The sequence below is a fragment of the Leucopleurus acutus genome (assembly GCF_964270905.1).
Source record: "Leucopleurus acutus genome assembly, chromosome: 1".
Taxonomy (NCBI): domain Eukaryota; kingdom Metazoa; phylum Chordata; class Mammalia; order Artiodactyla; family Delphinidae; genus Leucopleurus; species Leucopleurus acutus.
The window spans coordinates 135,315,546-135,337,193 of NC_139142.1; the positions used below are offsets into that span (position 1 = coordinate 135,315,546).

General features: G+C 38.1%; 1 protein-coding gene across 3 annotated transcripts in view; it reads left to right on the top strand.

The window, feature by feature from the left end:
• ZWILCH (zwilch kinetochore protein) overlaps positions 1-21,648 on the top strand; it is a gene marked incomplete at both ends in the record, with an annotated part of 37,108 nt that overhangs the window by 2,793 nt on the left and 12,667 nt on the right. The window contains 13 exons of one of the 3 annotated variants that reach the window (XM_082853848.1): positions 410-461; positions 3,838-3,940; positions 6,765-6,876; positions 10,240-10,439; positions 10,987-11,057; positions 11,726-11,881; positions 13,166-13,237; positions 17,326-17,419; positions 17,950-17,999; positions 18,652-18,757; positions 19,288-19,367; positions 20,558-20,714; positions 21,226-21,254. In XM_082853848.1, the coding sequence (XP_082709974.1) occupies positions 410-461; positions 3,838-3,940; positions 6,765-6,876; positions 10,240-10,439; positions 10,987-11,057; positions 11,726-11,881; positions 13,166-13,237; positions 17,326-17,419; positions 17,950-17,999; positions 18,652-18,757; positions 19,288-19,367; positions 20,558-20,714; positions 21,226-21,254 (1,282 nt within the window). Of the gene's footprint in view, positions 1-394; positions 462-3,837; positions 3,941-6,757; positions 6,877-10,239; positions 10,440-10,986; positions 11,058-11,725; positions 11,882-13,165; positions 13,238-17,325; positions 17,420-17,949; positions 18,000-18,651; positions 18,758-19,287; positions 19,368-20,557; positions 20,715-21,225; positions 21,255-21,648 lie in introns of all 3 variants that reach the window. The other 2 variants (XM_082853847.1, XM_082853849.1) reach the window with 2 other exon arrangements.

The following is a 21,648-nucleotide window of genomic DNA, read 5'->3' on the forward strand; positions in this document are numbered from 1 at the left end:
TGGGACCCTTAAATAACTTCTCCATGGTTACCTGCTGATTCAGTGGCAGGTCAGAATCCAGTCATTTTTACTTCCCAAAAGTCATATAGTAACTTACACTTTAATAGTAATTGGTACTGTGTTTTAAAAGTTACAAGAGTAGAGGTAGGCAACCTAATTTCCTGTGGCCTCTGAGAAGCAGTAGTACCCACTTTGGGGCAGCTGTCTATTAATCTCTATCACATCTCTTTTTTTTTCCTTGTTAACCTAATACTGTTTTTCTGCTTTTTTCTCCCTTCTCAACCATGCCTTAGGACTGCCATGAATACTTTGCCTTTTGCTTTTCTCTTGGAGAAAGTAATGGCTAACTCCTGAGTTTAAATGACAGAATACTATAGCTCTATTTCTCACATGTGGTTCTGCATTTCAGGGAATTTGATGAAGAAAAGAAAGGAATCTGTAAAGATCCATTTATCTATGAGGTATGAACATTTTATTTGGTTTTTAAACAACTCAATCATCCTAAAATTTTGAGTTTTTAAAAGTTGAGTTTACTGAAGTTAATTTACGTAGACTAAATTTCACCCTTTTAGAGTACAGTTCTATGAATTTTTACAAATGCATTTAGTCATATAACTACCCCCAAAATCAAGAACATTGCTATCACCTCCAAAAAATCCCCTCATGTCCCTTTATAGTCAACCATTTCCCCTGTTCCCTGGCAGCTACTAATCTGTTTTATATCTCTGTTTTCTGTCTTCTGTATTGCCTTTTCCAGAATGTCATATAAATAAAACCATATAGTTTGTAGCCTTTTGGGTCAGGTTTCTCTCAATGAGTATGTAATGCATTTGAGATTCAACTGTGTTGTTGTGTGTATCAGTAGTTCATTCCTTGTTATTGTTGAGTAGTATTCCACTGTTTCGCCAGTTGATAGACACTTGGATTGTTTCCAGTTTTTGATAATTATGAATAAAGCTGCTATAAACATTCATGAATTTATTAAGTTTAAGCATCTAATATATGCCAAGTGTTCCATAGGTAAACTCCCCATAGAACTTAATCCCTTAAAACAATTAGCAAACTAAAATTTATATTCTAAAAGACGAGCTGAGGAGAAATAGTCATAAATGGGCTAATATCCATGTGTGTAAAATGTATAAAAAGCTCTTAAAATCAATAAGGAAAACAGACAATCATAATAGAATAGGCAAAGGATACAAATAAGTAACCACAGAAAGAAAAATACAAATACTGTTGACCCTTGAACAACAAAGGGGTTAAGGGTGCTGGCCCTCTACAGTCAAAAATCTGATTATAACTTTATAGTGGACTCTCCCTATATGTGGTTCCTCCATATCCGAGGTTCTACATCTGTGGATTCAACCGACAGTGGGTCATGTAGTACTATAGCGTTTACTGTTGAAAAACATTTGTTTATAAGTGGACCCATACAGTTAAAACCTGTGTTCTTCAATGGCCAACTGTATAGTTATCTCTTACTATCTGAATTCTCACTAACCAAACTCAAAAATCAAATATATCCAAGTAAATGTATTATTAATCCCTCCCTATCTGAATTATTACCAGTTGGTACCTATATTAGTTTCCTATGGCTGCTGTAACAATGTACTACACATTAGTTTTCTTAAAACATGAGAAATGTATTCTCTCACAGTTCTGGGGACTAGGAGTCTGAAATCAAGGTGTCAGCAGGGCTGTGTTCCAGCTGAAGTCTCTATGAAAGGATCCTTTCCTTGCCTCTTCCTAGCTTCTGGTAGTTTCCAACAATCCTTGGTGTTTCCTGGCTTGTTGAAATACCTGCCTTTGTCAGCACATGACATTCTCCCTGTGTGTCTATGTCTCTAAATCTCTCTCTCCTTGTAAATATACCAGTCATTGGGTTTAGGGCCACGCCCCCCCAACCTAGTTAATCTTCATCTTAATTGGATTACATTTGCAAAGATCCTATTTCCAAATAAGGTCACATTCAGAGGAATCAGAGGTTAGGACTTCAGCTTATCTTTTGGGAGGACTTAATTCTACCCACAACAGTACTTGATCAAGAACTTAGTAGATCAGAATAACAAAGCATCCTTTGCTCTCTGAACTTAGTATCTAAATGCTTCAATATCCAAACTAAGAAATAGGTTCAAATAGTGAGAGGTATTTATCAATAATAATATTAGAGGCTGTTTACTCTCATTAGTGATCAAATAAATGAAAATTAAAACAATAACAGAGATAAAAATAAACAATGAAAATAATGTGTTGACCTAAGTGATGGGAATGCAAATATGTGGGTATGACATATTTGAAAGGCAATTTGACAATATCAATGTGATTTTAGATATTCATCTTAAAGTACTTAAAGGATGTCCATTATCAATTGTTTGTTATAGCATATAACTTGAAAATACCCAAATGTTGAATAATATGGAATTATGTGATGGTAGATCCATGGTACTAGACAGCCTAAGAACATTTAATGGCATGGAAAGAAGTTCATGGTATGAAACCATTAGAATGTTCTATTTATTTTTTAAGCAAAATCCTATTGAGTTATCAAAATAACAGATATATTTCTATTATTTTATTTTATTTATTTATTTATTATTTATTTATTTTGGCTGAGTTGGGTCTTTGTTGCTGCGTGCAGGCTTTCTCTAATTGCGGCGGGCGTGGGCTACTCTTCGTTGCAGAAGAGTAGCTTCTGCAGGGCTACTCTGCGCAGGCTTCTCACTGTGGTGGCTTCTCTTGTTGCGGAGCACAGGCTCTAGGCACGCAGGCTTCAGTAGTTGTGGTTCACAGGCTTAGGTGCTCTGCGGCCTGTGGGATCTTCCCCGACCAGGGATCGAACCTGTGTCCCCTACATTGGCAGGCAGATTCTTTTTTTTTTTTTTGCGGTATGTGGGCCTCTCACTGTTGTGGCCTCTCCCGTTGCGGAGCACAGGCTCTGGATGCACAGGCTCAGCAGCCATGGCCCACAGGCCCAGCCGCTCCGCGGCATGTGGGATCTTCCCGGACTGGGACATGAACCCGTGTCCCCTGCATCGGCAGGCGGACTCTCAACCACTGCGCCACCAGGGAAGCCCGGCAGGCAGATTCTTAACCACTGCACCACCAGGGAAGTCCCGATATGTTTCTCTTTAAATAGATTTATTTATATGTCTGGAAAAACATCAGGCAAAATATACACCAAAAAGACTAATAATAGTAGTGACTACTCTGGCTAGTAGAATTATAGATGAGTTTTAAAAAATCTCTTTTAGCTACCTGTTTCCAAACTTTTCTACAATAAATGTTTATTGCAATTGGAATGAAGAAATATGCAGTTCCTATAAACTGATAAAGTTCTAAATTCCATAGTACAATCAGAAAAAAAGATAATGTTTAGTAAAGAGCTAATTTTATGGTTCATAACAGTAAATCCAATATGATTGGGGAAGAGGATGTCAGCGTGATCCTAATCAAAAGGTCTTACAAGGCAGGGTGCTCTTTAGGTGGGCCTTGAAGCACATAGATAACAGATATAAGAGCTAGAATTTTTTTTTTTTTTGCCCATGCCACAGCTTGCAGGGATCTTAGTTCTCCGACCAGGGATTGAACCCGCGCCCTCAGCAGTGAAAGTGCAGAGTCCTAACCACTCAACCGCCAGAGAATTCCCCAGCTAGATTTTCTCAACATGAAAAACAACATGGGCAAAGAATAAATGAAATTATATTTTGAAAATATTACATCTTGTTCAAATTCTCTTTTCCAGTTACTTGCATAGAACTGGTCTTTATGTGTTTAAATATTTGTACATATATATGTGTGTATCTATAACATTGCTGGACCTTAATCCATTTTTAATAGGCTGATGTTCAAGTGCAGTTGATCAACAAAGGCCAACCAAACCCTTTGAAAAATATTCTAAATGAAAATGACACAGTATTCATCGTGGAAAAAGTGGTAAGTAGTGCTTGGGCTTTGTGGTTAATTCTTAACAGCCAAATTTGGTGTCTTGTGGATAATCTCAAATGTACACATTTTCTTATCAGCATGTTAGTGATAGTGGATTCTAATATCTTTTAGTAGTAAGTACAGTGCTGTCCAACAGAGAGATAATGTGAACCACATACGTAATTAAAAATTTTCTGGTAGCCTCATTGCAAAAAAAAAGGTAATTAATTTTCATACTGTAATATTGAGTTTTTCATTTGTTGTTCAGTTGTGTGAATTTTAACACATGTCTACAATCTAGTAATCACCATCATAATCAGAACACAAAACAGTTCCATCACCCCAAAAAACTCCCTCGTGCTATCCCTTTAAAATCATTCCCTCTGTAAAATGGATAACTAATAAGAACCTGCTGTATAAAAAAATAAAGTAAAATTCAAAAGAAAAATCATTCCCTCTTCTCCCTCACTGTAGCTTTATCTTCTTAAGAATGTCATGAATGGAATCATACAAAAGTGTGTAACCTTTTGAGTCTGGCTTCTTTCACTCAGTGTTATAATGCCTTTGAGATTCATTCAAGTTGTGTATTAATGGTTCATTTCTTTTAACTGCTGAGTAGTATTCTGTGGTATGGATGTACCACAGTTTCTTTACCCATTCATCCTTTGAAGGACATTTGGGTTGTTTTCAGTCTTCAACGATCACTAATAGAGCTACTATAATTTTTATACAGAATTTTATGTGAGCACAGTTTTCTTTACTGTAAATGGCTAGGAGTGGGATTGCTGGGTCTGAAATTATGTTTAATAATGCTTTTATTTAATCTAATTTATCTAATGTTATCATTTCAATACCTAATTCATTTAAAAATCATTAATGAGATTTTAAGTTCTTTTTTCCATACTGCATCTTCAAAATCTGGTATGTATTTTACACTTAAATCTCAATTTGATCTGGCCACATTTCAGGTGCTCAAAAGCCACATGTGGCTGGTGGGTGGCTACTGTTTTGAACAGCACAGCATAAGTAGCTATGACTTGTAAATTTCTACTTTAATTTTTGCTTGTTAAATGTAACAAGAGGGGACTTCTTATTTTTTGCATCACTTTATAATTACAGCCTTACACCTTTGTGGGGTTTTTTTTCTCTTTTTTTTTTTCAATTTTTGAATTTTATTTTACTTATTGTTCTTATTAGTTATCTATTTTATACATATTAGTGTGTACATGTCAATCCCAATCTCCCAATTCATCCACTCCCCCAACCCCCGCCGCTTTCCCCGCTTGGTGTCCATACGTTTGTTCTCTACATGTGCATCTCTAGTTCTGCCCTGCACACGGCACCTTTGTGTTTGAAGTTCGGGAACTGTTTTGGCAGAGCAGTAACAGTGATGTTAACTGAGTGCTGATAATGCTGTCACATTACACAGTTGCTTTGGGGCCAGGACCCATTCTTGGGTATATTGTTTCCCGAAGTAGATAGGAGCAGGATCTAATAGGGGAAAGTGGATGTTCCTTTAGAAGGAATATCTTTGTGTGCTTTAGGGCCCACATGCTGTCTGGACCGGGATTGAGATGAATGAACAGAGAGCTCTTTATTTTAAATACACACAGAAACTTCTTTCTGAGGAGGGGACATATTTATTTGTCTTTTGTATTAATGATGCTTATCAGTGGTGGACAGATGCTTGGAAAATAATTATAGGTGAATTATGTGGTTGAATTTAGACTTTTCCCATAGAAGGGAAAATGTTTGTTGAGCAAAAGCTGAAAAAATGAAGTTGGTCGGGTGAAGATGAGTTACCTGGGAAAGGTAAAGATGAGCAGAGGAATTTGTGGAAATTGGTTGGGCTACTAGTGAGGATGCAGCTTGGAGTTGTGAGGAGTTACCTGGCGTTTTTAGTTGGGGAACAATTAAAATGGGCTTTATTTCTACAAAGATCAGTAGAGCTTAAAGCATGAGTTTTAGGTAGATGGATATTGACAAGTAGAACGGAAGGAAAAATGACATTTCTTGGATACTTCTAGGAACTATTTGGAAACCCAGGCCTGGAAGGGAATAAAATCTGGAATCTGGCAGAAGAAATTCAAAGTTGAGGAAACATCTAGGTCAGATACCTATTAAGTATTTACTGCTAGAAGAGCTTAGTGGATAAGAACTTGAGTTTTGAAGTCAGACTACCTAGATTCCAATGTTAGTTTTGCCGCTCAGCAGCTGTGTTATTCTAGGCAAGCTATTCAACCATTCACTAGCTCAGTTTTCCGGTCAATAAAACAGGGTTAATGATAGTATCTATCTCGGGGTTTTTATGAAAAATGAAAGAAAGCTTGCAACAGTACTGGTACATAGTACATGCTCAGGAAATGTTAATTCGTAAAATTATTGTTATTATTGGCAGAACTGAACTTTTTAACTACTTAAACACATGGATATCAGAAACACAAATGAGAGCTGATAGCCCTAAGAGGAATAGACTTAAGGAGTAAGGTGAACCTTCAAGTTTGTGGAGTGACAAAATCAGGGAGTCTTCCATGGGTTTCCCTTGCTGTTTGTACATCATTTTGTACGTGGTAGAGCACTACCTTTTCTGATGGTATCAGATACTCCCTTTATCAGTAGCAACTTAGATCAATATCTTTATAGGACAGTGGAAATGCTTCTGACGGTGAGATTTATTACTACCAAATTAGTTTGTAGCTGTGATTCTTGTCATAACCCAATCATTTTGTGCTTAAGCGTTTAGAAATCAGTACGTTATGTTCTAGCATAGTGAAGAGTTGACTGTTACCTTAAGTGTTCTTTTACCTGGTTAAATAATTAAACATTTTTAAAGCCTTTAGAAAAGGAAGAAACAAGTCATGTTGAAGAACTACAATCTGAAGAAACTGCTATTTCTGATTTCTCTACTGGTGAAAATGTTGGACCACCTGCTTTACCAGTTGGGAGAGCCAGGTAAGTTTTTTCTTAGTATAGGGGTGGAGGGTAGGATTTAAATAGAAGTGTTCTTAAAAACATTGGGGAAAAAATATGTATCTAGCTAGATCCCTCCGTCTCTCCTTTCGCCTCCCCCTTGATGTGTATACTCAATTCTCTAAGGATAGCTCTACTTGACTGTCCCTTGACTGTACCATAGGCATCCCAAGCCTAACTAAGACGACTGCGGTGATCTTCCCTTTCTCCATTCCCCTATGCTGTTTACTGTTGTTGCTTCGTAATTGTTTTCCTTATTTCTAATCTGGTTCCTCGCCAATCTTTTTTCCTCACTGCTGCCAGAGTGATCTTTATAAAATGAAAGCCTGATTGTATTGCTTCCCTGATTAAAAATCCTTCAGTGGTTCTTTTGCCCCGTGATAAAATCCAAATTCCTTATGAGTGACACATATGAGCCTTCAGCATCCAATCCAGTGGTCCTCCATGAGGGGTGCCATACTCAGCAGGCAATTGGAAATATGTAGGGATACTTTTTGATTGCCACAATGATTCAGGGGAGCTTTTGGCCTGGGCCATGGATGGTAAATGTCCTGCAATGCATGGGGCTCTCCTGTCCAACGAGGAACTATCCCACCCAGATGCCAGTAGTGCCCCTGTTAGAAAACCTACCGCCTCTGTCTGCTTTGCCAGTTTCACTACCCACCCCCCAACATATGACTTTCTGTCTGCCCGGCCTCCCTCAACTCCAAAACCAAGAAGTCTTTGCTGTCAAGGAGTCCTGGAGGATCTGGTTTTATATATATAACAATATTAGAGAATAAGGACCATAATAACAATATTCACAAAGTGACTTTCTTTCATGGTGGGGTTTTTTTTTAATTAATTAATTTATTTTTTGGCTGTTTTGGGTCTTCGTTGCTGCGTGCGGGCTTTCTCTAGTTGCAGAGAGCGCGGGCTACTCTTAGTTGTGGTACGCGGGCTTCTCAATGTGGTGGCTTCCCTTGTTGTGGAGCACGGGATCTAGGCACAAGGGCTTCAGTAGTTGTGGCACGCGGGCTCAGTAGTTGTGGCTCACGGGCTTAGCTGCTCTGTGGCATGTGGGATCTTCCCGGACCAGGGCTTGAACCCGTGTCCCCTGCATTGTCAGGCGGATTCTTAACCATTGCACCACCAGGGAAGCCCCCATGGTGGGGTATTTTTGTTTTGTTTTGCTGTGTAGAAGCTTTTAAAATCTTTTGTAGTTAATCAGTCTTTTCTTTCTTGGCTTCTTGATTTTAAGTCATGTTTGGCCTTTTTTGCTTTTCTGTCCCATAACTTGAACATTATTTATTTGCGTTGTTTTCTCCAGCCAGTGTTTGTTTGGATTTATCCATAGGCTTATCATTTCTTTGCTCTCCATTTCTTCTTGCATTTCAGACCTTCCTTCTGGGATTATTGTATTTCTTTATTGAAGTACAATCCCTTAGAAATGCCTTTTCTGAACATCTGTTGGTAATAAATTTAGCTTTCATCTCTTTGAAAAAAAATTTTAAGCTGTATTTTTGGTAACTTTTAATTCTGATACACTCAAATTTACAGAAAAATTAAAAGAATAGTTCAGGAACTTCTGTGTACCCTTAACCAGATTGACCATTATTTACATTTTGCTGTCTCTGCTTTGTGATTCTGTCACTTGTTCCTCCTCCTCTGCTCCTGCCCACTCCCCCATCTGTATAACAAACACGTGTCACACACACAGTTTTTTAAATGAAATATTAACAGTATGTTGGAGACATCATGCTCCTTCACCCCTAAATACTTCACTATGTATTTCCTAAAATCTAGTACATTCTCTTATATAACCACAGAAGAGTCATCAAAATCTGGAAATTTAACATTGTTACAATATTACCATCTAATCCACAGACTATATTCAAATTTCCTTAAGTGTTCCATGACTAATGACCTCAAGCATCTTTTCATATATTTATTGGCTTCTACTTTCTCCCACCCCCCAGGTTTACTGAGATATAATTGACATATTCTGTTATTTCTTTTGCTTAATATCACAGCCTACTTCCACTCCCAATGACCCTCTATCACATATTGAACTCCCTGCTTGTAGTAGCTACACTTTGTCATTTTTTTTTTTTTTTTTTTTTTTTGCGGTACGCGGGCCTCTCACTGTTGTGGCCTCTCCCGTTGCAGAGCACGGGCTCCAGACGCGCAGGCTCAGCGGCCATGGCTCACGGGCCCAGCCGCTCCGCGGCATGTGGGATCTTCCTGGACCGGGGCACGAACCCACGTCCCCTGAATCGGCAGGCAGACTCTCAACCACTGCGCCACCAGGGAAGCCCGCTTTGTCATTTTTTTTTTGTCACTTCTTGATCTGCCTCGTGTACCCTGCTCCCACTTCTTCACTTGGTGAAACTTTTATGTATTTTGCCACTTAGTTTCCAGATTTTTGTTTCTGGGATTCTGTGATATTGTGATGTATAATAAGAAACATATTTGGTCTTTGTCTGCTGTTCCTGGCACCCAGCTCCTGAAACCTTTGGAATTTTCTAGGTGTGGAGAACTATAAAGGTGTCTTTTTTTATGTTAATGAGGTGACTTTTGAACCCCACACCAGGTAACCTAAGAATGGGGGCTGCTTGCCAGGGGAACCAAGCATGTGACTGGAGGGTTGGAACTTTGAGTCCCACCCAACCTCTTGCGGGGGAGAGGGGCTGGAGGTTAAGTTCAGTCACCAGTGGCCAGTGATTTAATCAATTGTGACTATGTAATGAAACCTCCGTAAAAACCCAAAAGGAGAGGGTTTGGAGAGCTTCTGGGTTGGTGAACACATGGAGGTGCTGGGAGAGTGGCTTGCTAGGAGAGGCCGTGGAAGCTCTATGCCCTTTTCCTCATACTTTTCCCTTTGCATCTCTTCCATCTGGCTGTTTCTGAGTTCTACGCTTTTATAATAAACTGGTAATCTAGCAAGTAAAATGTTTCTCTGAGTTCTGTGAGCAGCTCTAGCATGTTAATTTAACCCAAGGAGGGGGTTGTTGGGACCTGCGATCTATAGACACAGATGACAACCTTGACTTGGAATTTGGCAATTGGAAGTTGGGGGGAGGCAGTCTTGTAGGACTGAGGCTTTAACCTGTGGGAGCTGATGCTATCTTTGGGTAGATAGTGTCAGAATTGAGTTGAATTGTAGGATACCCAGCTGGTGTCAGAACTGCTTGGCGTAAGGAAAAACCCCACACGTTGGAATTGTGTATAAAATCTTAGATGGTGATCAGAAGTGGGATCAGAGTCAGAATCGTAGCTACTGTTCATGATATCTTTGGAAAAGAAAACTTTTGACTGATTGACAGTCTCTACGTCTAATTTATTCTTCCTACTGTTGTTTCCAAGGCAGTTAATTGGACTTTACACCATGGCTCACAATCCTAATATGACCCATTTGAAGATTAATCGGCCAGTTACTGCCCTTCCTCCCCTTTGGGTAAGGTGTGATGGTTCAGATCCTGAAGGTACCTGTTGGCTGGGAGCTGAGCTTATCATAACCAATAACATCATCACAGGAATTGTCTTGTGCATGGTCACCTGTAAAGGTGAGAACTCACTTCTCTTACTTTTGTGGGTGTGTGTGTATATATTTATTTGTGTAGTTATTGCTTTGTGGTTTTTACTGAAACTTGATATTGTTAAGAGGGAAGTGCACACAGTGGAACTTGTGTTAGCCACCATGAATCTACTGCAATGTGTAACTTGCAGCATGTAGGAGATACTCCAGAAACAGATTTCCAGAAGTCCGAACAGAATTTTATGGCTGTTTTATTTGGGTTTCATTTCATTTATATGTGTGTATTTTTGGAAGTTTTCATTGGAGGATAAAAAAGTTGAATATAAAAAAAAAAAAGTTGAATATAATTCCAATTTCATAGTGGGCCTTTAATTATACTTTTGGTAGTATTATTGACCTCTGTTCCACTTTCCTTCTTTTAAAAACATTTCATCTGTGATTTAAAATTTAATTTCAACAATCATTAGTGTTAAGTTGTGATACCCTCAGAATTTGAGGGATTATAATTTTCTAGCTCTAATGATGTAATTTTGAATTGTACCTGTAAAGTATTTTCTTTCTTTCATGTCCTATAGCTGATAAAAATTATTCTGTAAATCTTGAAGACCTCAAAAATTCACACAAGAAAAGACATCACTTGTCTACTGTAAGTATTTCTCTTCTATTCATATTATTTTCTTCAAACTGCTAAGAATCTGCCTTACTAGTGTAAAGGTTTTTTCACTCCTAATATGACTAGATATTTTTCTGTAGTATCAAAATGTTTATTTTCATATCAACTAATGACTGAAAATATATGCCTTGCCTTTTAGCTAATCTTTGTGATGAAAAAGAATTGTCTTATTTTTCCATTTGGGATAAAAGCATGGCACTTTGTTTTTAAAAACAAATTTTATTTATTTTATCAATTTATTTATTTATTTATTTTTGGCTGCGTTGGGTCTTTGTTGCTATGCATGGGCTTTCTCTAGTTGTGGCGAGCGGGGGTTACTTTTCGTTATGGTGCGCAGCCTTTTCATGGCGGTGGCTTCTCTTGTTTGGGAGCATGGGCTCTAGGGCTCACGGGCTTCAGTAGTTGTGGTATGTGGGCTCAGTAGTTGTGGCTCATGGGCTTAGTTGCTCCGCGGCATATGGGATCTTCCCGGACTAGGGCTTGATCCCGTGTCCCCTGCATTGGCAGGTGGATTCTTAACCACTGTACCACCAGGGAAGTCCTCGACACTTTTTCTTTTGGGAAAAGAGTCAGTCATTTTGATAATGGGCCTTTGGCCTTGTGAAAGCACAGCTAATGGTTTGCTGGATGCACTCTTTCAGTTAACAGCCAGCGGCTTTGCCCAGTATGAGCTCTTTAAGTCCACTGCCTTGGATGATACAGTTGCTGCCTCACAAACTACGATCACTTTGGATATTTCCTGGAGTCCTGTGGATGAGATTCTTCAAATCCCTCCACTCTCTTCAACTGCAGCTCTGGTAGGAGCAAACCCTTCTTTCTGTTGCGTTTACTCAGTGTGGATTTACTTTGAACTTGCCTGTTGCTAGTGCTCCATGCTTCCAGCCCAGCCCCAGGCTTAGCTCTCCCTGGGCAGCTTTGAAAGGCTCAGCTTGCCCCTGAAGTCCCACCAGAGCAGCCAGTGGGGGTTTTGCCAGGTGATCTGATCTATCAGTTATCCACAGTGCTGCGATTATGATTAATAAAGTCTCTTGAGTGGGGACTCAAACGGAATCATCACAGTGACTTATAGTCTCTGCTGTTCTTAAAAGAGTGCAGATATTGGCAACACATCAAGAGTCATTATTCTGTTCAGACCTTTCACCCTATATTTACATTTCTAGAATCTCTCTTAAGAAATTAATCAGAATTGGTAACAAAAATATATGGACAGAGATATTCAATGCAGTCACATAGCTGTGTTTAGAAAATATTAAAAACAAAACCTGAATAGTCAGTGGGAAGATGATTTAAATAGGTTTTCATGATGAAATTGTGTATATATATTTTTAAAATCATGATTTAAAGTATCTTTAATAATGAGAGAAAATGCTTATTATTAAGGGGAAAAAAAAGACCCAAAAAGTACAAAATTATATGTACAGTAGGATCTCAACTATGGTTTTTAAAAATGTGTACACAAAGGCCTGTATAGTGTTACAAGTGGTTTCCTCAGGGTGGTGGCTCATGGATAATTATATTTTTAGCGCTTTTCTTTTCCTGCAATAGGAATTTACATACTGGCATTTACTATTTTCTTGTCTTTCAAACCATCCCCCCCGCGTTTTTTTTTTAAGGATTTAGGTTTATAAAACTTTGGCCTCTGGCGAAGACAGCACATTGTAGATTTAACACTTAGAAGTCTAATGAGCGTATTTATTGGGGGAGGGAGGGTGTTGTTTTTGGTATGTGGTAATGCTAAGTTTGTCACCGAGTCTTGAGATGTATTTATTTATATTTCTACTCCTTGTCCTTTTGGAAAATCAGTGGGACGGAGTAGGAGAGCGTGTGTTCCATGTAGCTGCAGTTGTGGTATAGAGAGGGGTTCTGGTGGCCTGAATTTAGGGTACTGTATTGGGATGGACGGGGTCTATCGTATCCCTGGGGAAGGTGTTCTAAATGCAGTATTGACCTACTTTTTCAATTCACTAGTGCTTCATGAAATATATTTTTAAATGTGTGGGTAGTTTGAAATGCAAATAACTGTGACCCTGATGCAGAGAAGATGGGATTACCAGTGAAAACTGACTCTGGGAACTTTTTAGAATATTAAGGTGGAATTGGGAGAGCCCAGAGGTCCTCTGAATCATCTTCACAGACAACTGAAATTTCTCCTTGTGAGTATCCTTCTAGAATTTGTAACTTGTATTAAATCTCATGTTTTCATTAGAATGTTTGCTAGTGTCATTGTTATTTAGTTTTGTGTTCTTCAAAACTTGTTCCAAATGTTATGTGCTTGGCAATTGGGGCAGTGTTACTGTGTGGTAATTGTCCTTGCAGTTAAAGGGAACATTCATCAGTTAGTAGTTAATGGGTAACAGTTCTTTTGCCTTTTCTACGAAGTATTTGAGTTTTATTCATATGATGGATTCCCCTCTTTCCAGGTGAGTCAGTTGCCAGTTAATTCCAAATGTGTGTATAATCTGCTTGTTACTAACTGGGATTTTGATTGATGCTGAAGATTAATGAGCATGTGTTTTTATGTTTCAGTAGTTTAAGCTCCACTCTACAAATTCCATCTCAGAGGTGGGGGGGTGCTCATTTTGTTTATTTATGTGTTTATTTATTTACTTTTGGCTGCATCGGGTCTTAGTTGCGGCATGCGGGATCTTTCCTTATGGCTCCTCTCGAGTTGAGGTGGGCGGGCTTAGTTGCCCCGCGGCATGTGGGATCTTAGTTCATTGGAAGGCGGATTCTTAACCACTGGACCACCAGGGAAGTCCTGGTGGGGCGTTGGGGGGAGTCATTTTAATGCAGTAGAAATTCCAAATGTCTTAGCTTGGCGTACAAAGCCAGTTATATCCAGTCACTGCCCTACTTACTTCTTTTTTCTTTTCTTTTTTTTAACAGCTTTATTGAGATAGAAATTACATTCCATAAAATTCACTCGTTTTAAGTATACAATTCAATAGTTTTTAGTATACTGACAGAGTTGTACAACCATGACCATATTTAATTTTAGGGTATTTTCGTCACCCCAAAAAGAAACCCCATACGCATTAGCAGAAACCTCCCACCCCTGCCAGCCCCTGGCAGCCACTAATCTACTTTCTGTAATACTTTGTTCCTTTTTATTACTGAATAACATTCCAATGTGCATATGTACTACATTTTTGTTTATCCGTTCATCAGTTGATATATGTTTTGGTTGTTTCTACTTTTTGGCTATTTATGAATAATGCTGCCATGAATAGTCGTGTATAAGTTTTTATGTGACATATGTTTACATATCTCTTGGGTGGAGTTGCTGGGTCATATGGTAACTCTATGTTTAACCTTTTGAGGAACTGCCAAACTATCTTTTCCAAAGTGGCTGAATCATTTTACATTCCCACCAGCAGTGTACGAGGGTTCCGTTTTCTCCATATCTTTGCCAGTGCTTGATACTGTCTTTTTTATTGTTGTTACAGCCATCCTAGTGGGGGTGAAGTGGTATCTCATTATGGTTTGTTTATGGGGTTTTTTTGTTTTGTTTCTTGGGGCCGTGCCGCTAGGCATGCGGGATCTTAGTTCCCCAACTAGGGATTGAACTGGTGCCCCCTGCAGTAGAAGCATGGAGTCTTAACTACTGGACCGCCAGGGAAGTCCCTCATTATGGTTTTGATTTGCATTTCCATGATGGCTAATAACATTGAGCATCTTTTCATGTTCTTATTGGCTCCTACTTATTTCTTTAGCTTAATCTCACTCCCTACTTTGCCATACTGAGCTCCCTGCTTGGTAGCAGCTCCAGTCCCATCACACTGTCACTTTCTGGTGTGTGGGTGTGTGTGTGGGGTGTGTGGGGGTGTGTGTGTGTGTTGTTCTGCCTAGTGTGCCCTTCTTCCACCTCTTTGCTGGGTTAGCTGTCTGTGACATCGTCACCTCAGATGATTGCCCTGATCCCCCAGAATAGCTTATGCTGCCTGTGCTTCGTGCTGCCGTAGAACCTTACACAGCCCCCTTGTCAGACGGTTTATCAAACAGTAATTTATTTACTTCTCTGTCTCCCCTACTAGGCTTGAGTGCCAAGTACCCCATTGTGCCTTCAGCTTCTAGCACAGTACCAGGTGTTTTTCATACTTTTACCTCCTCTTACTATTTCCCCATTTGTAAAAAACTTGGTACCTTTTCTACCTTTCTTACCTTTCTTCTTTCTTGAGAGCTCCTCTTTCAGGACCCTTCCTGTGGGCTTCCGTCATACTTCTACCTTCCTGTCTCTGCCCTCCTTTCTCCACCCCGGCAGAGGGCTTGTCCATTTAGTGATTTGACTAATGCCTTTACGAGGGAACTCCAGACTCCCATCTTTAAGCTGCTACCACTTCTGATCTTTCCCACTTCCATCAAATTAGTTCCCATTTGAGTAGAGGGCTCTTCCCTCCAATTCAGTATGTCCAAAATGAAACTTGAAATCTCCAGACTAGATCCCCTTAATAAGCCCCCCATTTATTTCTGTGATTTCATCACTCCTTCAGTTTCACAGGCTAGAAACCCTGTCTTTTACTTTAGTAAGAAGTATCTCTAGTTACTGCCACAGCTAGAAGCTGCCACTCTACTGTGTGCCCAGCATGTGGTGCTAGATGGTTCGGTTATTTTGCCTGAGGTGTCAGCAACTGGTAAGTGGAAGGGCTGGTTTAAAACTCATTTGAATACATGTCTGTCTGTTGGACTTGAAAGTCCATACTTTGTTATAATCTCTCTTAGAAATTCACAGACTCTTAGATGTGCACGTGGCCATCGTCTCTCCAAGTTCAATCCCCTGTATTTTTATAAATAGGTAGGATTTTTTTCTTTTCTTCTATTCCTTATATATTTCTGTCTGTCTCTCTCTCTCTTTCTGTCGAATGTACTGTTTGTTTTTTGTTTTTTTCGCTTTGAGGTATCTCACTGTGCCCCTCTTAGTTAAAGCCCTTATTACCTCCCTTCTGGACCACTCTAATGATCCTTCATTGTTCTCAACAGGGACACACACTCTGGGCATCTTGGGCAGGATCATTCTTTGTGGTTTGGGACCATTGTACACATTGCAAGATGTGTAGCATCCTTGGCCCCCACCAAACTAAATGCTCAAAGCGCTCCTGTACACACAGTCACTGTGACGCCAAAATTTATCTTTGCGTTTTTCCAAAGACTTCCTGGGTTGGAGGATGATCTCACTCTTATTGAGAAACACTGTACTTTCTTTTTTCCTTAGACTCTATCCTGAGTATTTCTGACGGGAGATTTCTTAGCTGCTTGATCATGTCATTTTCCTGTCAAAAAATCAACAATGGCTGTTGTCTTCCAAATGAAATAAAAAATCTTTTTAAGTTTTAAGACCACTATTTCTGTCTAATCCCTATTCCTTGTACTCTTATTTGCTGCTGTTTCCTGGGTGTTTTCGCCACCCTTGGCGGAATCATCCCACCTTCTTCATCTTATCCCCTGCTCTGTAGCCAATGGTTCCTGCATTTGAGTTGAGCTAATGTTTCACATCGTTCCTCTGGCCATTCCAGCCTATCTTGACCTCAACCTCTTTCCTTATTTCAGTTTAGATATTGTAGGTAGAGGCATACACATTCATGGTATTTTTATGTAAACTTCCACTCAGTCTCACATTTTTGTTCCCCAGTTATTTCATGTATTATCGGTCCTTCTTAACCAAAATTAGAAGTGTCTTCAAGGCAGGCTCATAGGTCTTGAATCCTTTATAGCACCTATGCACACATAATGAGAGTTCAGAATACCATCTTTAGCATAAGACTGCTGGATATATGTACTGGCACTGTCAGTTACTGTGTGACCTTAAGCAAGTTAATTAACCTCTTAGTCTCAGTAAAATGGGAGTGCTAGTAGTATCTGCCTCATAGGGTTTTTGTGAGGATTAAATAACATACTGCATATGAAACATTTAGAACAGTTCCTGGCATCTCATTAAACATTGAAGAATTCAAGGTACTAGGAATTCCCTGGCAGTCCAGTGATTAGGACTCCACACTCTCACTGCTGAGGGCCTGGGTTTGATCCCTGGTCAGAGAATTAAAATCCCACAAGCCACGTGGTATGGCCAAGTAAAAAAGAAAAAAAAAGTGTGTGTGTATATATATATATATATATATATATATATATATATATATATATATATATATATACACACACTAATATTATTACTAAATACATTTTACTGATTAAACTATGTTTTTTGCTAACAAGTTTTTTGGGTTTGTTTTTTTTTAATCTCTCACAGGTTTTAGCTGATGGTTTGAGGACTGGTGTAACTGAATGGCCTGAGTCTCTGGAAGCAAAATCTGCTGTTGAACTTGTGCAGGAATTTCTGAATGGTGTTTGTTTTCCTAACTCATGCTTGTTTTTTGTTTATTTTCCTTAACTGGGAATTTAAGCTTGCTATATTTAAATGTAAATTGTCTTTTTATGCTTGATATTCTTTTTGGTTGGGATATATCTAAAGCTATGAGGTCTGTCATGGTGAGAGGGGCAGCTTCCGTTCTGAATTGCTACCTGTAGAGGTCTCGGTGATTTTAAGAATTAATAATACTTATTTAATTTACATTTTATATACTGCAATCATATTTGAGATTGTAACCTTTGAGCACCTACCATGTGCTTGACATTGTGTGTCAGGGTCTTTCATTGTATCTTAGTTCATCTTTACACCCCTACCTAGTGGGTATCTATTTTGACCTCCATTGGAGAGTTAAGTAATTTGCTAAAATACCTGGTTATACTTCTGCTATCCTCATTTGCTTCTATACTTCTACAATCCATTTGAAAATAGGGTTAGGATGGAAATAATTTGGAATGAAGGAAAATAAATAAAATCCAGAGTTAATAAGCTTTTGCCACTTTCTAGACTTAAATAAGCTGGATGAATTTGGTGATTCTACGAAAAAAACCACAGAGGTAAGTGATTATTATTGGAAATGCACACTGAAAGAGCTTGTAAAATTTGGTTGTACTGTTGTCTTTCACGTCATACAATCTCAGATGGATCTGCTACAGCCAAGGTAGCATTTTGAGAGTAGTTTTTTGTTGGTCTTTAATGTCAGCACTAGTGATTATTTTCCTTGAGAACCGATGAATATTTTTAAAGAGAACTAGTACATATTTATTATTAATCACTTAACTGCAGAGAAATGGAAACGAATATGTTACTATACTGTGGGGTGATATTATTATAGTATATTAATGTTATGAGATGGCATGTTAATATGCCACAGGTGGTACTATTAAATTGCACTTAATATGTTGTCATTTGACAAATAGGAAAATTGAGACAAAGGTAATTTAATTAAATATTTTTCCATGGGAGGAAAGTTGAATGCTTGTTTTTAGGCATCAGAGTTTAAAAACAATTTTAGAGGTCCCGTTTTTCACTATTTATTTGTATCTCCTCATAGTGGATGAAATTGTAGAAGATGCATTCACGTCTCTCTTTGCATGTGTTCATGACCCCACCTTTTCTCAGAGTAGCATTTGAAAGCTTATTGGCCTTCAACTGTTACACTTTTTAAAAAATAAACTGAGTATTCTCTGACACTCACTTCTTTTCCAGACAGTGAAACATGACTCTGCTGCAGTTGATCGGTCCATGGAGTGTCTTCTCACAGTACGGGGTGATCTCGATTTTGCTGAGCAGCTGTGGTGCAAAATGAGTAGTAGTAGGTGTCCATCAGGATTGTGAAATAAAAATTTTCCTGTTATTTCTTAGGTTTACTTTTAAGTCTTTTGAAAATAATACAGTGTGTACTGCTAGTCTTGTGTGGACATCTGGTTCCTGTTTTATCAAACTCATTTCTAATAATGCATTGGCACATTTTACTCAAGAATTTTCCTAAGACAAGGCAATTCGTAGAACCTGTTCTTTTCTCTTGCCGGAAGTATAAGACCTAGGTGGTTTTTATGCTGTATTTATATGAGCCAAAACATATACCTTAATGAAATTATAATTATTAGGAAAAGATATTCCATAATATTGTACTAAGTATGTTATTTTATGGCAATGGGTTTAATTTCTTTCTTTAAAAATGCTTTTTTTGGGGGGAGGGAGCCTTTAATTTCTTTCCCCCTTCCCCATCCATAAAGTTCAGATACTTGTCTTCCACTTCATTTGTGTATCCTTAAAATGAATGACATATTTGATCTGCAGAAATAACCATGAAAGTAATGTTAGACTGACTTGCTTTCCAAGGTGTGGTTTCTTACCAAGACTTGGTGAAGTGTTTCACGTTGATCATCCAGAGTCTACAGCGTGGTGATATACAGCCATGGGTAGGTTTAGTAGTGTGTGTGAGAACCTTTTCTCAGCAGCATAGCAAACTGGTTAAGGACATAAGCTCTGGAGCAGACTGCCTGAGTTTGAATTCTAGCTCTGCCACTTTCTAACTGTGTAAACTTGGACAGGTTCCTTAATTCATGTGAAGCACTTAGCACCTAGTTCATAGTTAAATGCACAGTATTTGTAAGCTACTAATATTGTCGTTACTGTTGCTACGAATGATTGTTCTCATATACTACTTATGAGAGTACAAATTGGAACACTCTCTAAAAAGCAATTATGGTAATGTATTGAGATCCTCGAAATGTAGCCATCCTAAGGCCATACACAGGAATATGTATCAAGATTTTATGGATCATGATAGTCATTACAGCCTCATTTACAGTAGCAAAAATTGTAAATGACCTGAATTTTCACTATTAATGGAATGCCTAAGTAAATAATGATATAGCCACATAATGGCACATGTAATAGTTGCTACAGATGATGTGGAGAAATGCTTACAGTGTTCAGTAAAAAGAAAGGATTATACCTATTGTATAAAAAATATAAGTTTTGGAGAGAAAAACCCGGAAACAAATACACTAAAATATGATAGTCACCTCTGGTGGTAGGGTTACAAATGAGTTTCTCAAACTGCATTATACATTTCTGTACATCATGGATTTTCCATAATGAATTTGTGGTTTTATAATGAAGAAAAATCTAAGGTAAAAGCTAGAAACAAAAAGATTCTTCATCTAATAGGAATTATTTTAAATAACACAACTGCCAATTCATGACAATGACAGAAACTTTCCGAGGTGTGAACGGAGATACACTCCAGAGCAGAAGCATGCAAACCCTACCCCTATTTGGCATTAGTCATTCTATGCATTTTAGTCTTGCCCATCGAATTTTTCTCTTGAGAGTTTCTGTGTTTGTGAGATATTTACAAGTATATCGCTACCATGTACAAGTGCAAAGTGAAAATAGTATTAAAAAAAAAAGAAAATGCAGAAGATTGTGTTGGAAATTAGAGATAACAGAAGGACAGTAATGAGAAAATGTCAAATATTTTAGGTGATGAAAAACGTAAGGTTATAATGTAAGTTTTAGCTTTTAGCTAATGCAGTTTGTTTCTCTTTTGCTTACTGGACTTATATTTATATTTGTGGCTTTATAAACTTTTCCCAATTTGTAGCTTCATAGTGGGAGCAACAGTTTACTAAGTAAGCTCATTCATCAGTCTTACTATGGAACCATGGACACGGTTTCTCTCAGTGGGATTGTTCCAGTTCAGATGCTTTTGGAAATTGGTTTGGATAAACTGAAGAAAGATTATATCTGTTTTTTCATAGGTAAGGCCATTTCCCAGCTCAAAAAATTAAAGCTGCATCACAAAAAATTAAAAGCCACATAGGTATTCTCAGATTTTATCTTTGTACTTGTCCCTAATTGTTTGTAGTCCTGGCTTTGCCCCTGGTTCACTGTGAGACAAGCACTCCCATTTTTTGAGCCTTAGTTTCCTGCTCGATAAAGATATTATATTAAAGTTAGCTATAGTTTTTGTTTGTCTTTAATTCAAATGTTTTGAGATTCTTTGAGGTTAATGTAGTAAATAAAAAACACTTTTTATTTTAATACCCATTACTTGGTTGTTTTTATTAGGGGCAAACTGTGATCATTTTTAGAATAAGTATTAATTTATATTTATGGTGTAATGTACCAGAAAATTTGGCTTTTTGTGAGAAACTGTTTAGCTTGAGCATTTCTTTTATATATGAACTATGAAATTTTTTTCTTAGGTTGCTTAATTTGTAATAGATAATACCTAAGGCTTAATTGCATATATGTGTTTTTTCTTCATAGGCCAAGAACTTGCATCTTTGAATCATTTGGTGAGTTTTTATTCTAAAGTTGGTTTTTCTTTATTCGGTCATTCTGCATACAGTTATTAAGTGTCTATTCTGTGCCAGCCTCTGTTCTAGGAAACATAAATTAAGACAGGCAATTACACTGTCTAATATGACAGACAAAAAGGTAGCCCATTCAATGTCACTTCTCATTCTTTATAAATGTATGATACTGACATAAAGTTGTATCCTGCTTATTAAATCAATGTACTCCCACAACTCTCATTTATCTAAAACGGTTAAGGAATGCCTTTCTTTGATAGGCCTTATAAGGGAATATTTGCTTTATATTCTCTTGACCCATTTCTTTTACACGTGAAGGATTACTTTCCAAAGAATTTGTTATGTTCCTTAACATATTGATTCAAAAGATGCTTCT